The 17507-nt window shown below is 44.4% G+C and overlaps 1 protein-coding gene across 1 annotated transcript; it reads right to left on the bottom strand.

Annotated features, from left to right (window-relative positions):
* Positions 1–3394: 3394 nt before the first annotated feature.
* LOC132007248 (carbonic anhydrase 5B, mitochondrial-like) lies at positions 3395–12606 on the bottom strand. Its single transcript, XM_059385346.1, has 4 exons — positions 11164–12606; positions 6319–6469; positions 5390–5448; positions 3395–4479 (listed from the first exon to the last, which is right to left on the bottom strand). Exons 1-3 carry the CDS (start codon positions 11384–11386, stop codon positions 5436–5438), a joined length of 387 nt encoding a protein of 128 aa, XP_059241329.1. The 5' UTR covers positions 11387–12606; the 3' UTR covers positions 3395–4479; positions 5390–5435.
* Positions 12607–17507: the final 4901 nt, after the last annotated feature.

Here is a 17507-nt window from a genome sequence, read left to right as displayed (position 1 = left end):
TTCTTATTAGTTTCAGAGGTAAGAGTTCATTGATTGATCAGGTGCACATAACACCCAGTGCTCATTACATCAATTGACCTACTTCATGCCCATCCCCCAGTTAGCGCCCCACCCCCTCCAGGAACTGTGTTTGTTTCCTCCAATTTAAAAGTCTCTTATGGTTTGTCTTCCTCTCTGATTTTGTTTTACTTTATTTTTCCCTCCTTTCTTTTACATTCCTGTTTTGTTCCTTAAGTTCCACATTTGTGAAATCATATGATAACTGTCTTTCTCTGATTGACTTATTTTTCTTAGCATAATGCCCTCTAGTTCCATCCACGGCCTTGTAGGTGGTATCATTCTTTTTGACGGCCAAGTAATATTCCATGATGCATGCGTGTGTTTGTATATACACACACATCTTCCTTATCCATTCATCTGGTGGACACCCGTCCTCTTTCCATATTTTGGCTGTTGTGGACATTGCTGCTATAAGCATTGGGGTGCAGGCGTCCCTTCAGATCACTATAAGCACCCAATATTTTCTGAAGTCAGTGCCTTCAGCTCAGACCATGATCTCAGGGTTCTGGGGTCGAGCCCTGCATTGGGCTCTCTGCTCAGCGGGGAGGGGCTGCTTCCCCCCTCTCTCTGCCTGCCTCTCTGCCTACTTGTGATCTCTATGTCAAATAAATAAATAAAATCTTAAAAAAAAAAAGATACCAGGAAGCAGGGGTGTGGTTAACTGGCAGGTGCAGGGCAATGAGCTGACATTAAATTTTTTGGCAAATTCATTATGGAATGACCTCCAGGTAGATGATATTTTTTATTTATTTTTATTTTTTAAAGATTTTATTTAGTTATTCCACAGAGATCACGAGTAAGCAGAGAGGCAGGCAGAGAGAGAGGAGGGAGCAGGCTCCCTGCTGAGCAGAGAGCCTGATGTGGAGCTTGATCCCAGAACCCCAGGATTATGACTTGAGCTGAAGGCAGAGGCTTTAACCCACTGAGCCACCCAGGCGCCCCTGGGTAGATGATTTTTAAAAGAGAAATTCCTATGATAGAAATTTCTTCGTAAGAGATTTTTCATGGTAGAAAATAACTCTTCCTATATACCTAACGTATCTCTTCAGGTGGTCACCGCTTGAAACTGGACAGCCTAATGCCACTGTGTATGGATTTCTTAGAACGTATTTTTCTTTCAGATATCTACAGAATTTCCTACATCTTATCCTCAGCATAACCAAATGGATGTCATTCTGCTTTGTAGGTAAAGAATCCTCCAATAAATCTTCTGCTGGTGAGCTATAGGCAGTAATAAGTGCATCACTCCTCCGCTTTTACTGGTAAAGCAATGTGTTGATTTATTCAAAGCTGTTTTCATATTGAAGATGTTTCTTTTCACACACTAGGTGGTAAAGGACTTCATGTATTAGTTGGTGTTAGAGATCAGCACATATTAGTTAGTGCTCAAGCAGAGGTGAGCTTGCACCAGCAATCAGAGACTGTATGGAGACAGTTCTGGTTGTTAACTTGTTGGGGGTCTTCTGGCATCCAGTGGGTTGAGGCCAAGGACATTGCTAAACATCCTACGATACACGAACAGGCCCCCCACAATGTAACAAGTGACATATTTTTTTGAGACACATAAAATTTATGGGGAATAAACAATCCGTGGAAAATTACAACTTAAGAATTGACATCGAAGGTGTCTTTATCTTTCTACTTAATACCATGGTATGAATTTTATTTCAAATAGTGTTTTGTGTCCCTTAGGAATACATGACAGTTTTCTAACATTTTAAGTTCATTCCAAGGTATTTTAGTTTATTAGTTTCCATTATAAGTAGGGTTCTTTCTTCCATTCTATCTTGTGATTTAAATATGCCAAAGGAATTGATATCTATGAATTAGTATGGTACTCCACTAATGTTTCTCTCATTTTTTTAAACAACCTAACAAAATTCTTCTTCTTTTTCTTTTAAGATTTTTATGTATTTAAGAGAGAGAAGGGGAGAGAATGAGAAGGGGGAGGGTCAGAGGGAGATGCAGACTCCATGCCGAGCAATGCCGAACACGATCCTGGGACTCCAGGATCATGACCTGAGCCAAGGGCAGTTGCTTAATCAACTGAGCCACCCAGGCACCCCAATATTTCGCTTATTTCTTTTATCTTCTTTTGTCTACTGACTACTACCAGAAGTTAGCCAATTTAGTATTTAATATGCTAATTAATTAGTAGCTATCCTTTCCATACTAATCATACTCGTTATTTCTAGACTTTAATTTTTTTTTTATTTATTTTTTATTTTTTATAAACATATATTTTTATCCCCAGGGGTACAGGTCTGTGAATCACCAGGTTTACACACTTCACAGCACTCACCAAATCACATACCCTCCCCAATGTCCATAATCCCCCCCCCTTCTCCCAAACCCCCCCCCCCCGGCAACCCTCAGTTTGTTTTGTGAGATTAAGAGTCACTTATGGTTTGTCTCCCTCCCAATCCCATCTTGTTTCATTTATTCTTCTTCTACCCACTTAAGCCTCCATGTTGTATCACCACTTCCTCATATCAGGGAGATCATATGATAGTTGTCTTTCTCTGCTTGACTTATTTCGCTAAGCATGATACGCTCTAGTTCCATCCATGTTGTTGCAAATGGCAAGATTTCATTTCTTTTGATGCATACTCGTTATTTCTGAACCATGATTGGTCAGTCTACTTCACCAATTTAGATAATTCTCATTTCATTTGCTTTATTAAAAAATTTTACAAAAATGGGGTGAATGGGTGGCTTAGTCAGTTAAGCATCTGCCTTCGGCTCAGGTCATAATCTCAGGGTCCTGGGATGGAGCCCCACATCAGGCTCTCTGCTTGGTGGGGAGCCTGCTTCTCCCTCTCCTCTGCCTGCCACTCCCCCTGGTGATGCTGTATGTCAAATAAATAAAATATTAAAAAAAAATTCTACAAAAAATACATTATGAATTTTGTCAATACATTTTAGGAATGTATGAAAATGAAAATACGAGCTTTCCCTTTATCTTTGCTAATGGGCTGAAGTCTATTAATCAGAACTACATCATTCCTCCCATCCATGTTACTAACGAGGCCCGACCCTGCTGAGCTTCAGAGATCAGATGAGACCGGGCGCGTTCAGGGTGGTATGGCCGCAGACTAATCATAACTGTATCATTCCCAATACTGAGTGATCCCTACATTACTAGAAAAAATCCTATGTGATATGCTGGTAGATTCAGGTATTTTATTTAGCTTTCCTTATTTCTAAATATTCTTGAGAGATACTACTTTTGGGGCTTAGGGTTTATTTGGGAGGGGGTGTCCAATCTTTGGTGGGTTTTGGTTTCACTGTTATCTTGGCTTTATAAAAAAGAACTTAGAAGCTTTTGTCTTTGGAAAAAAATTTTAATCAATAAAATTTCAAAACAAACAAGTGAAAGCAATTATTATTACAGTTTAGTTCATTTATGAATTAAACGTTCTGTGTGTTGACATAGTAACCACTACTTAACCTTTCATTTCTAAATGCAAAGCAAATACCAAAACTTCAAAGTCAAAACTTCTGACTTAGAATAAAATTTCTGTGTAGACATTGTTGGGCTCTGTCCTTACCTCGAAATTCCACAGTACGTATCTCTTAAGAAAATTAAGGCTTTTTACACAAATACAGAGAACAAACTCTGTATGACAGTTGGCAGAGGAAAGGGGAATACTGCGGAGGGGGGATTAGAAGGAGAAGATGGGTGAAGGGGAGTAGGAGGTACAAGGCTTCCAGTATGGAAATTAATAAGTCATGGGGATGACAGGGAAAAAGCACAGGGAAAACTGTCAGTGGGTTTGTACCAGACTTGTATGGTCAAGTGACAGACGGGAACTACTACGCTTGTAAGCACAGCATAACATACCGGGTTGTCAAATCGCCATGTTGTACACATGCAACTAATGTAACACTACGTATCAACAGTACTTCAATAATAAATAAATATCAAACTGGTTCGAACACATCCATTTCCAGCCTTTTTTTCCATTTAAAGATCTTAATTTTTATAGCAATTCTACACCACGCATATATAGCAAAATACACATTACTGTCAAAAATGAAAGCAAAAAGCTTATGTTCTTCTAGGTCTTAACGCCTGTCTCTGGTTAATTTGAACTATCTCCAAATTGATGGCCAAATTGAGAAAATATGTTAGCATATCTCAATAAACATGTATTGGCATTACGAGATCTTAACAACTGATGCCAAAGTTGGAGCCCAGCCTTGCTTCAAAGGGGCAGGCTAGCGGGTCCTCAGAAAGAAATGTGGATGGAAAGAACGTACCTGATCGTGATCAACCTCTACGGGCTGCTTCTTAATGATCCAGGTGACGGACTCGGAGAGTGGGGGGGTAGTCAGGGACCCCGAGTAGGTCCAGTAATCTGGGCAGGCAGGCATCAGGCAGGAAGGATCAAATGACCCAAATTCCACAAGGGTGTCCTGGCCAAGAGAAGAGGTCACCACGTCATCATTTCATGGTGAAAGTCACTCAGGAATCAGCGGACGGGGTGATGAGTCTAGGGGAGTCTAGGGACCAGCAGCGGTCTGGAGGAATTCTGGGCACTTGAGGACAGAATCACGGCCCTGCCTCGTTCCCGTCGTTAACTCGGTAGTTCTGCTCCTTCCTCCTCCCCGGGAACAGGACAGGTGCCGCGCACTGCCTCCCTCCGTCCGGTGACTTGACTGCAGTGCTCTCCTCTAACTCTTTGGGAGGGAGGAAGTAGCTGCTGCGTGTCCCCTGACAGAATTCTCCTTTCTAAAACGCAATGCAAATTTGGGGGAGTCAAGTTCCTGGACGGAAAGGGGGAGACAGAGAGAGGGCAGGGAAGAGGGAGACGGACAGGGAGGGAGAGGGAAGGAGGCCGTGGGGACAGAGACCGAGGTGGGGAGGGAGAGAGAGAGAGAGAGAGAGAGAAGTGGACCTCCACGGAACGGCCTGGAGGAACGGCCAGTTAGTCTGGGGCCCGGACAAAGGTGTCCATTCTGGAGGATGTGGGTCATTGTTCGGTACAGCCGGCCACGCCACGTTTCTGTCCAACTCTTCTCTGCTCGCCGCCGGCGGGACCGCTCTGGCTGTTGCCACAGGGACTCAGAAGGAGCCCAGGAGGGGACAGCACTGGGTTCCCGACTCCCTGAGGGCTAGGGCAGGGCAGCAGAACCCAAGCGGTGAGCACGCGCCCACAGAATCCCTTCCGGCCCCTGCAAGGTGTCCCAGGGCCGGGCGCGCTCTCAACACACGCGTGTTAAGGGCCAAGTGCTCTTCGGGGCAAGTCGCAAAGTGCCCTGTGAGTGTCTCCACTCGAGATTACACGAAACAGGCATTTCAATTTACTTGGGGAAAAAAAATTACCTTACGCTTAACTGATGGCACAGTATCCACGAATTTCTGTAGCTCTTCATGATGTGCAGCTAACAAACAATAAATGAGAACATATTTTAAAAAGGAGATGTTACTCTACAATTGTTATAGAATGTGTATCAGACAATTGGTGATTACCTAAAAACAATCTACAGTACTGAAACTGCACTTAAACTGACAATTTAGGATGTTATAAACATCACTGAATGAAAACACATACAAAACAAACAGGCAGGTGGTTTGTGGACAAGCTCCAGCCCACAGCGTGCAGGGAAAGGCGCCCCTGCTCCATCAGCCTCGGCCTCCCCCACGGCCCCCTCCCCTCCCTGCTGCTCAGCCTCCAGGGGCGCTGTGGGCTGAAGCTCTCCCAGCCAGTCAGGGCATGCTAAGGCCCAGCTCTCAGAGCACACCCGCGTCCTCAAGGGCTCATTCCTGGAGCCTCAGTGTAATAACCACCCGTTCCAGTTCGTGTTTGATGCTTTGACATGTGAGGCTTCCTGGCATTGGGGGGGACTGCCCCTCCCAGGGTGAGGTAATTCCAAGAGAGAAGAAACAAGTGGGAGGGCGTCCTCGTAGGGAAACCAACCAATCCAGAGCCCGGGCAGCAACTTCATCAGCACTGATGCGCCCGATCACGGTCCCCGTGCCCCACCCGCCCCAGGACCAGGGGGCAGACAACCAGGGGACAGCCTCTCTATGCTGCCTTGTGTGCTCCTTCCCCCAGGACCACAACTGGCTCTCAGCCACCATTTCTCCTCCTTCCCTCTGCCTCCTGGCCATCCCTGGCGCTTCCTCATGTGGCCCTGCCTTTCGGCTTTAGGGATGGTAGGATACAATTCTTGCACGACAGTCATTCCCATGTCTGTCCGTCTTACTGTACCTGATGAAAACAAATCTGGGGCGCCCAGGAAACACTCTACCTCCAGACCTTGCAGGAGGCCAGCACCTGCTGAAGTCTCCAGGAGCTCAGAGGCCTTGCACAGAGTGTGGTCTGCTGATTTTCCATCAGTTCTCCAGCAGTCAGCTGTGTGACCTGGCAAAAGCAGTGAACTTCAGGGAGCTTCACTTCCTCTGGAAAATAGAGACGACCGTATCGTCATCAAAGACCTCTGGGGAAGATAAATGAAGCACTTAGCAAATAGTCACAGAACACTCATAAATATTGCTTCCTTTCCAGATCACTTCCCATAGCTGTTTGCTTTATCTTTTTATGCCATTCTGAATGTATTCACTGATCTCACCTTTTAACCATTATTTGCCTTTATCCTTTTATAACAGTGCCAACGACAGAAATGTAATGCAAATCACAAAGGTAATTTTCAAGTCTGTAGGAGCCACACTTAAAAGTCTTAAAAATCCATTTTTTCAATTGTATTAGCCACATTTCAAGTGCTTAAAAGTCACACCAGCCTTATGTATACCATATTGGACAACACCATTTTATACCACTTGAAATATAGTTGTAACAATCTTGTCTTATAAGCATGGCTTATCTTACCAGTGTATTGATCCCAATATTCTTTTTTTTTTTTTAAAAAAGATTTTATTTATTTATTTGACAGACAGATCACAAGTAGACAGAGAGAGAGAGGAGGAAGCAGGCTCCCTGCTGAGCAGAGAGCCCAATGTGGGGCTCGATCCCATGACCCTGGGATCATGACCTGAGCCGAAGGGAGAGGCTTTAACCCACTGAGCCACCCAGGCGCCCTGATCCCAATATTCTTAAATAACAGTATCATAATGTTCGATCTTTCCATTCTAGAATACATTTAAAGTTGGTAAGTTGTTTTTTTTTTTTAAACCTTTATAAGATATCCTTATCATAGGGGCACCTGGGTGGCTCAGTTGGTTAAGTGTTCCAACTCTTGATTTTGGCTCAGGTCATGATCTCAGGGTTGTGACACCGAGCTGTGTTGGGCTCCGCGCTCACTGTGTAACCTGCTTGTTCCTCTCCCTCTGTTCCTCCCCCTGCTTGTGCTCTCTCTCAAATAAATAAAATCTTTAAAAAAATTGCTATCATAGCTAAACTATTTTCCTCCAGCTGCTGTATCCTCAAAGCTTTGAAACTTGATTGCATTATGATGCACTAAAAGGATTAATGCCCGACCCTATAGGATTGCTCCGAAAGAAATCTCTTGCCTTATTCAACCTACAGTATTTAAACATGTTTCTTCACGTAAAATAAAGCCAGTGGGAAAAGCATATGATGATCTGATGCAAAATGAGACAGAAACAAAGAGGAAGGTTTAATGCAGAAGCAACAATTAATATTACTTTGAAATAAAAAATTTGATGAGAAGAAGTTTTTATTAGGAAAGTGGATAATATTTCAGTGAGGGATCAATATTTGCTCATTCCCATCTTGATTTGCAGGAAATACTAAAATCCGAATCCACTGGCATCAAAAGTAGCAAAGATGCTTATCTTGAGAGAAGCAGATTCTCCTTATGGAAATTAAACAGGAACTGACACAATTCTTCTTTGATGGATAACCACTCAACACGTTTCTATTTTTAATGTAATATTTAAAATTAAATAGGGTAAAAGTTATAAATATTTATTTATTTATTTCCTTATGTGCTTTCTATATTTCCCGAAAAGTATTCCTCATCCATCATTCATGACCTTTCTGGCATCACCATCCCCCCAGCCTCCCAAGTGAGAGGACTCAAGGATGTGGTTAACGTTGCTTTCTCCTCACTCGATGAGTCCCATCTCCAAGTCCTATTGCTTTTGTACATAGCAAGATGGAGTCACTCACGTCAAGCAGGGGCCCGCGTCAAGCAGTGAAACAGGCAGTTAAGCATACTGCAACCACCAGAGGTCACCGAGACCAGCACCAACTGATGATACCCCAGACCTCCTAACAAGCAGAGGCCCAGAAATCTGCAGAGGCCCAGGACTGGTTTGATCCCTTCAGAAAGAAAAGACTTTTGCAGCCAACAGTCAGATGCCTCAGACAAGACCTGCGCATGTCTGACCACTTACAAAAGGCCCCTGTTGCCGCACACAGTGCCCGATGGATCTCCGACAGAACAGAGATCCTCTGGGGGCTGGAATAGAAGCGGAGAGTGCCGAGCACTGACTCAGGCTGGACAGCCCACTGCTGCCTTCTCTCACCTCCCTGCCCACAGCCTAACTTCGAGTTTGGTTCCCTCACTTCCTGCCCCCCTGGGTTATCTTCTTTGTTGTGTGGCTCATCTTCTGTCCTGCTCTGTGTGAAAGGTGAGAAGCCAAGTCCACCATGTGGGGAAATGTCACTGAGTTTGGAATCCTGAACCTGCTTTGTAATTATGTTAACCTTGCTTAGGACTGGACAGGGCTGACACTGTGGACACAATTCGTGTGTGTGCCTTCACAGTGTGTTCACGACACTTTTATTTTAGAAATGCTTTTTAAAAATGTGCTTTCTCCCTACTTCAATTCTTACAGCCTTCATGTGAGCTCCCACCATCTCACACTTGGATTAATATGACCTTGTGGACCTACACTACTGACTGGGTGAATCTCAGAAAATAAAGCAACTGAACTAAATGAAATCATGCTGTGTCACGGTGTCACGTAAAACTAACCAGTACTGAGGAACCTGCCTTCCATCTCCCCTCCTAAGCATCAGTGATCATCATTCTTCCTGTCTCTCCCCAAAATGCAATCTGCATTCTGGCCACTTTGTTTTTGGCCATTTTCTGAACATCTGCTTTTGCACATGATTTTCCGTCCATCTCCAATGCCCTTCTAATCCTCTTGGAAAACTCCCGACTCATCCTTCAATCGCCAAGATAAATGTCGCCTGATAAAAGAAATTTTCAACTTTTAATATTTGTGGGTCCTGCTCCTGGGCTCCTAGGGAAGCTCTGCTTTAACATTTACCAAGGTCAAAATGACTCAGCCAATACCTCACAGCATGTGCTATATATGCTTTGTTAAAGAAAATAACCAAAAAGGTGCATTCTGAACACAAAAGATAACAGAAAGTAAGAAACTTCCTTGGTTCTCAAGAGGTTAAAATCATATAGCTCTAGCATATACTGGAAACCTAAGATAAGGACTGCAACTTCCTGAAAAGTTCTTTGTTTAATAATTTGTAACTTCTTAAAAATGTTACAACCGCTTATGTATATAAAATGTATCTAGCCCTACCTCAAATGATCCTTTACTGGAAGTACTCTGGAGACTGTGTACCTTGGGCAGCTGTCCTCACTTGGGCTCTAATAAAACTCTCTTCCTTCCCCCCGCCCCAAAAGAAATTCTAAAAGGTCTGTTCATTTTGAATTGATACCCCTCCTTGCTGAAATCAGCAGACTTCTCTGAGCAGTCTACATCATCCCCTCCTCTGTGGTCCCACAGCACTTTTAGAAACCCCTTCTCAAATTACACTTGCTTTATACTTCTAATTTCATGCATGCATCTCTCACTAGACTTTGAATGCTAGGAGGTCAAGAATCTAGTTAGTATTCCTGGCACTTAGTGCAAGGCCTGGCACATGGCTGGCACTCGGTAAATACAGAATGAATAAATCAGTCACTGGTTGACAAAATATATACACGTTACTCGATGACTAAAAACATAAAAATGTCTTTTTCTTGCCTGACTATCCTTTTGCTCTGCACTGCAATCTTATCATATAAAATCTGGCTAAACTGTATTACTATTTAATACAGAAGCTCTTTGTAATGTCAACAAGCAGAGGAAGGTTAGCACTCATTCAACACACGGAGAACAAATTTCAAATGAACAATCAATACATATACAGTTTCAAATAAAAGTAAATTCAAATACGTAACTTTAAATAAAATTTCAAATACAGAATCTATACATAGATACATATTAATTTTTAAAAAGATTTTATTATTATTTATTTGTCAGCGAGAAAAAGAGCACAAGCAGGGCGAGATGCAGGCGGAGGGAGAAGCAGGCTCCCTGCTGAGCAAGGAGCCGGATGTGGGACTAGATCCCAGGACCTTGGGATCATGACCTGAGCTGAAGGCAGACACCTGAACCACCCAGGTGTCCCGATACATATCTATTAATAGGAAATACCACGTATACCAGAAGAAAACACACACGAAAACAGAAGGGACATGGTTCATATACTCAAAAACCTCTAATGATGATGCAGCAATTCCACGTGGGTTATGTACCAACGGGAAACAACACGGCAGATATATGGACAATGTTCACAGCCGCATTATTCACAACAGCCAAAAGGTGGCTGCAACCAGTGCCCACAGACAGGTGAACGGATAAGCAAAATATGGTCTGTCCATATAAGGGAGTATCATTCCGTCTCACAAAGAAGGAAATTCGGCCATCTGCTACAGTATGGCTGAGTCCTGCTGACATTATGCTCAGTGAAATCAGCCAGTCATAAAAAGACAAATACTGTGTAATTCCACTTATATGAAGTACCCAGTAGGCCAATTCACAGACAGAAGGTAAAATGGTCATAGCCAGGAGCTGAGAGAAAGGGAAAATGGGGATTTACTGTTTAAGTGGCACAGTTTCAGTTTTGCAAACGGAGAGTAATGGAGACGAATGGGAGCGTGGGTCGCACAGCAGTGTGACTGGACCGATTACCGAACTGTATACTTACAGATGGTTAAGGTGACAAATTTCGTGTAACATGTACATTACCACATTAAAAAAAGAAAAGCTCAGTGCAGTGAGTCCCACGCCACTGCCCAAAGAGGGGGCAGCGTGGTGTGGCCTGTGCTACACCAGGCTGTCCCTTTAACGCCAGACAAGACCCCAGGTCGGGCTCTCACCTGACTTATCTGTAGAATCTTCAAATTCCACCAGGAAAGAGTACCCGTTATTCCAGACATGGAGGCAGGTGGTCGGGTCGTAAGAGATGGTGAGCGGTTTTAAGCCAGGATCATAGACGCTGTCCCTCCAGCGGATGTTGATGGGCGACTGGCGCTCGCCCCCCGGGACCAGGTCCACGGTCTCCCACAGCGGGTGCACTAGGAGAAAGCACAGCGGGGCCATCGTGAGGACGTGCGCTCTCTGGGATCACACACCGGGCTAGTTCAGGGCTGCGGTGTGCGAGGGGACGCAATCCAAGTCTCAGGGAGGAGCCACTCAGGGCTCAGGGGCCACACGGAAGCGGGGGACAGAGGCCGCTCAGAGAGCGCCTGGCACGGGAGCCGCCAGCCTGCTGCTCTGCCAGCCAGGAGCGCTCAGTCCATCCTCTCGTCTCACCCGAACCAAGCGCTGCCCGGGCTCCTGAGGACAGGAAGACGCGGGCAGACCAGCACCACGCGGAAGGAGGCTGTTCTCCAATGCGTTTCTTTTCCGTATTGATCATTTTCTGAGCCCCGACCACCGACCAGGTTCACATACAAATACAAATTAATGGAACTTTCTTTCCAACAAAGGCCAGAGGGAGAGAGGAGGGAGAAGATTTGGAAAGCAAATGTCCACCCTAGTGATGAGGGAACAGAAGGCCAGCTAAGGACAAAGCACAGGGGACACCCTGCAACCCCCGCATCCTGCTCCTGGGTGGGACACGTGGGCCATTCTTCCAGGAAGCTCCCAACTGTCTTGATGTTAATGCCTTGCTACAGGGAAAAACAACCTGAACTTGACAATGCCAAGGCCTCCAGTATCCTGTGAGCCTTTAGCATATGAAAGTTCTTTGGAAAACCTCCCTTTCCCTTTCCTCCCTCAACTCCCAAGTATATAACCAGCCACCCCTCACAACCCTGGGGCAGCAGCTCCTCCTGTCCACGGGTCCTGTCTCAGTACTTTTAATAAAACCACCCTTTTGCACCAAAGACGTTCAAGAACTCTTTCTTGGTTGTCAGCTCCGGACCTAACCCCACCAACCTCACCTGTATTCCAAAACCACATCAAAACATACTTCATAGAAGTTTTTTTTTTTTTTTTTTTTTTTTTTTTAAATAGAAACCTAAGTTCTTAATTGCTTGTCTAGTAGAAATAAAGGTGTGTGGCCATGAGTCAATTATTTAGCTCATAGTTTTGAAGATTTCTGGATTATTTACACAATGCAACATTACAGGCTTCCAACTGAGGTGAGGGGAACACTCTAGGGTTTTGGAAAAATGAAGGAAGGTACCGATGAATTTGGGGAGGAAAAGGAGTCACTACTTCCTAGTTGGAGATAGGCTAACCTTACGAATAACACTCCCAGTCATTTCACCAGTAACAAAAAATGGGGCTTTGGCGGGGAAGGGGAAAAGCAGAGAATTAGAATCTGGGACAAGCAAGCTATAGCAAAACCACAGATAAGTGCAGAGAACGAAGGAGAGGAATGCTCCTTTACAGAGGAAAGGAGGAAGCCCAGAAGGCTTTTAGAAACACAAAGTCCACAGAGTAACCTGGGAGCTGGAACTATAGTGGCTTCTCACTGCCCAGGTTGTAAGTGTGTCTCACTGGCCGGGCTCTGGCTGGGGCAGAAGGGAAGTGCTCCCTCCTCGTGCTGAAATAGTAAAGGGGCAGCGGAAGGAGTATCCACGTGCAAAATCGATTTCTTCCTGTTGAGTTTGCAACTGACGAGGAGCGCTCCCACTCCATTCCAGATTTAGGTGTGCGTGCACAATCTGCCCCACACAGACGCCGCCCACCACCAACACGGATTTCCCACCAAGAATCAAGCACCGGGTGTTCCTGGTAAGTCTCTGAGAAATCGCGGTGGACTTCCTGTAACACTGACAGCTGCTGAGACATCACGCAAGATGGACGAAGATGGACGCAAGATGGACGGAACGGCATGCATGACTCAGGGTGCTCCAGTCCTCTGCCTCTTAGAAGCACCCCAGATGGGTAGGACCAGAGCAACTGAGACAGAAGAAATATTTATTGAGATGGATCATTACCAATGATCCTCTGAGCCTCACCCCACCATGAAGAGTGAGAGTAAGGATCTGAGAAAATGATAAGGCAGCTGCTACTCAGTCAACCCACTCTGTAGAGCAGGTTCACAGAGACACCTTTTTTCTTTTTTAAAGATTTTATTTATTCATTTGACAGAGAGAAAAAGTGAGAGAGCAGGGGAGTGGGAGAGGGAGACGCAGGCTTCCTGCTAAGCAGGGAGCAGGAAGGGGACTCAATCCCAGGACCCCAGGATCGAAACAAAGGCAGTCGCTTAACAACTGAGCTACCCCGGTGCTCCAAGGCACCTTTTTTCATTATTAAAGAAAAAAAAAAAAAAAAAAAACCCAGAAACTTGCCTCTGGATGACCTTTACAAAGGAGACATTTGTTTTGCTTGGGTAGCTGCTAAAATCTGTAAATCAAAAATCCGAGCCTTATGGGTTTGTTTTGGTGGTGGTGGTTGTTTTTTGGGGGACTGGGGTAGGATAAAAATGAGATAGAGGGCTCTCCTGTGAGTAGACCACTGGTTCTCAACGAATGGAGAGATGCTGCCCCTAGAAGACATTTGGCAATGTCTAGAGGCATTTTTGGTTTTCACAACTGGAAAGGAATGCTACTGACATCTAGTGGATAGAGGCCAGACATGCAGCTAAACATTTTAATGCACAGAATTATGACGACACCCCCAAATGCAAATGAACTTGAGAAACCAGGGTCTCTGCAAACTCAAAGTATTCTCCCCACCTCCCTCTGTCTCTTTCTTTTTTTTTCTTATTATAAAACAGTACCATCTTCTCTCTGGAGAGATCCAAACCCAGTGTTTTTTCTTGATTTTCTTAGTATAAAATAACTTATTCCTTTGAGAACAAGAATTTTGTTTCAGAAACCTAAAAGAGAAATGCATTTGCCTGGCACAATATTTTAATATAATAATCTAATTAGAATGCAAATCAGAAAGCATCTTGTAGGGGTGCTGACAATACTGACTCCATCTTAGGTCGTCCTCCACCTTGTTTGCTGACCTGTCTTGGGGTTATATGTTACGGGCCTCTTAGAGATTAATATCCATACCTCAGAAATGCCAGCCAAGGCCAGGATGTTTGAGGTTTGCTTTGGCTTCCCATGAATCCATTAGAGATAACACACAGTCTCTCTCCTTTCCTGACACACAGCTGGTGCCACAATGTCTGGTAAATGTTAGCTGCCCATGAGGTGCGTGCAAACCCTCTGAATGCACGTGAACACTCAGACCTCACAAGCGTGCCCCACGAGAGTCCCCTCACTCTATAAAATCTGCGGACCTAGGTTCAGAATTTGCAAATCGCAGCGGTGCCCCTTCTGGATCATCAGTCACCTGCCTGATACCTTGCAGTAAGTTAACTCTGAATAAAACTGGGTATATAAACTGTACGGAGTGCCCTGTTGTTTTCTAGTCTTGAAGTGCCTTCCAGTTTGGGGGAAGCTTTACTGTTCTTCTCCCACCTTCTAACACAAGTCAACAGTCCTGATTCAGTTGTACGGATGCCCGGCACAAGGACACCTTGCGACACCTTCCTGTCTCAGATACTCCGACTGTGGCTACGGGCTTCAGGATTCACACCCTTCAAAACCAACTCAGGGAGGTCTCCCGTAAAGACTAGGCAAGAAGGAAACTAACAAGCAGATCCCCAAGACGATCCCTCTTTTCACCTTGACTGACTCGTCCCCCACACTCCATTCAGGAAATGCCCAGAATGCACCCTCACCCATGCCAACACTAGTCCAAGAGAACCGGACCTATTCCCTCGTTGCTCTTTTGTGACCTTAACGCTCCTATCAATGTCTGCCCTTTGGTTCACAACTTCAGCTTCGAGGTTTCCTTTCCCCCACCACTTGCTCCTCTGGGAACCCAGATCAGGCCCCCACCAAGTTATTTTAAGACATAAACACTAGTTTGTTTCCATGCTGATAAAGATTTTTCTTCTTTATGGAAAAAAAGAAGATAAGAAGCTATGTGCATGCCAAGTTCACTTGTTTTCCACTGCAGAGCAGCTGTGCTCTCAAATCAAGAGAGAGGATCCTGCACAGACAATAAAAGCAATCTGCTTATTTAGCATTTTTATCCAGCCCAACCCTTCTCTCCATTCAAAAAAAAAAAAAAAAAAAGAAAAAAGATACCCGATAGCAATCTAGATAGACCTCATAAATACACAGAAACTATCTTTTAAGGTGACCACACAAGTGAAGCCAGCTTTCTCCAACGGTTTGTTTTGCAAGATAAACCGTTGTGAGTCAAGAGTCCCATTTTTGCTCTTTCTTTCTGTGGGTACCAAGGGCAGGTCACCCCAAAATGCGCCACTTCGGGTTATTATTTCGCATTAAAATTACTTAAGAAATAGCCAGTATAAGAACATTTGGAATCCCCTTCGCATCCAGAAAGCCGGAAATCAATCTCCCACATGAAAGGTACCCTTCCCGCACCAGGAGGTTCCGAGACAACCGTGTCACCAGAGATAGGAAATTCGGAGCCAAGAAGCTTGCACAGGTAACCCTTGTTCCTTTTACTAATTTGCTACTCCAGCCCAAACTCTGTTGAGAATTCCTTACTAACTGAAGATCCTGAATAATACGTTTTCTTTGTCCTGCCAATTCCCCACGGAGTGCTTGTTTCTTCCTCTAAACAGTAAAAATGCTGCCTGCTTTGGTCATTTCTTTGGATGACAGTTTTATTATTGGGCCTCCACATGCATGTAATTAAACTTTTGGAGTTTTTCTTTTCTCTTGTTGCTCTGTCTCATGTCAGTTTAATTCTTAGACCAGTTAGAACTTCTAAGAGTGAAAGAAAAATTTTTCTCTCCAACACTCTCACCTTCTCCCTCCATGTTAATAAAACACAGATTGAAGTGTTCTGGAACTTTGCTCCCACTTTTCCTCAAAATAGGAAGGGGATTAAGTGTTCTGATTAATATAGTGCCTTCATTCTCAGGTTCTTCTCATATGGGGAAAGTGAAATGAACAGAAAGAGTGATTTTTACCCAACACCGTTGCGGCGAGCAGAGCCACACTGCCGTTAGGAAGGGGTCACTTCTACACTGCGGACTCGCAACAAAATCCCTGTAGATTCCACAGCGACAACATGCTCGGTTCTAGTTCCTATTTACAGGACCAGACCTGGTGTTGACTTATTTTGTGTTTGTACCACCCTATGTCTCCAGCCTCAGGGGGTCCCTCTTTCAACTCTTGAATCATAGAAAGCACCTTCCAGCCTTAGCCCCTCGCTTCCTGCTCCGCCTCCAAACTCAATTTCCCCTCACTCCGCTCAGGGCTGGCTCCTACTATTGGCTTGTCACCTCTTCAGCAAGAGTGTCACCTCCTCACCTTTCTGAGTACCCTCTTACTATATGACGAACCCTCTTTTTAAAAAAATCCTAACACTCTGATCTTTCTTCTTCAAAACATTTATTACACAGGTGTAATCATCATTTGCATTTGTGCTTAACGATCTGCCTCTCCCAGTGTTGTACAAACCCCAAGAAGATCTGGGGCTCTTAATCAATGCCTGTTCACTGGACATATAAGATAGAGAGACTGGAAGGTTCCAGTCTTCCATTTTTATTCCTATTACCTTATGGATCATGTTATATTTTCTGTAAGGATCTTTCAGGCTTCTCTCCTTCTCACCTTGCCCGTGACCAGCAGCCCAGTTCAGGCCCCTACACCCTGGACTGAATTCATACCATGCGTCTTGATCTCAATACCCTTTACTATGTTTTGCCATTCACCAGTTCTCCTAAATCACCACTCATCACGCTGTTCCTGTGCTAAAGTCTGTATGCCATGTCTTAATCTGCATCTAATACCAAGGCTTTCCCATTAGGAACCCACCTCAGCTACCTAAATTTCCTTTTTCTTCAATCTTCCCAAACTCTGGTCTTATCATGCTATACCCCTTGGTCATTCCAAGAGAGATATGCCACGAATATCTATAACACCCCCGGGGCTTTGAAAACTTAATACAAAATAAAGAATGCAAACTATCTCAATACTTCTCACAGGTAAAATATATATTCCCTGTACAGAATTTCATAAACGAACAAATTTATTTTTCCTTCAGTTTTATGGAGATGTAACTGACATACTATTTGTTCTTTTTTTTTTTTTTTTTTATTTTTTTTTTTTTGACAGACGGAGATCACACATAGGGAGAGAGGAGGAAGCAGGCTCCCTGCTGAGCAGAGGCCAATGCGGGGGCTCCATCCCAGGACCCTGGGATCATGACCTGAGCTGAAGGCAGA

This window comes from Mustela nigripes, chromosome X (genome assembly GCF_022355385.1).
Source record: "Mustela nigripes isolate SB6536 chromosome X, MUSNIG.SB6536, whole genome shotgun sequence".
Lineage (NCBI taxonomy): Eukaryota > Metazoa > Chordata > Mammalia > Carnivora > Mustelidae > Mustela > Mustela nigripes.
Note: the sequence above shows the minus strand (reverse complement) of the source record. Positions and strands in the feature narration are given on the sequence as shown.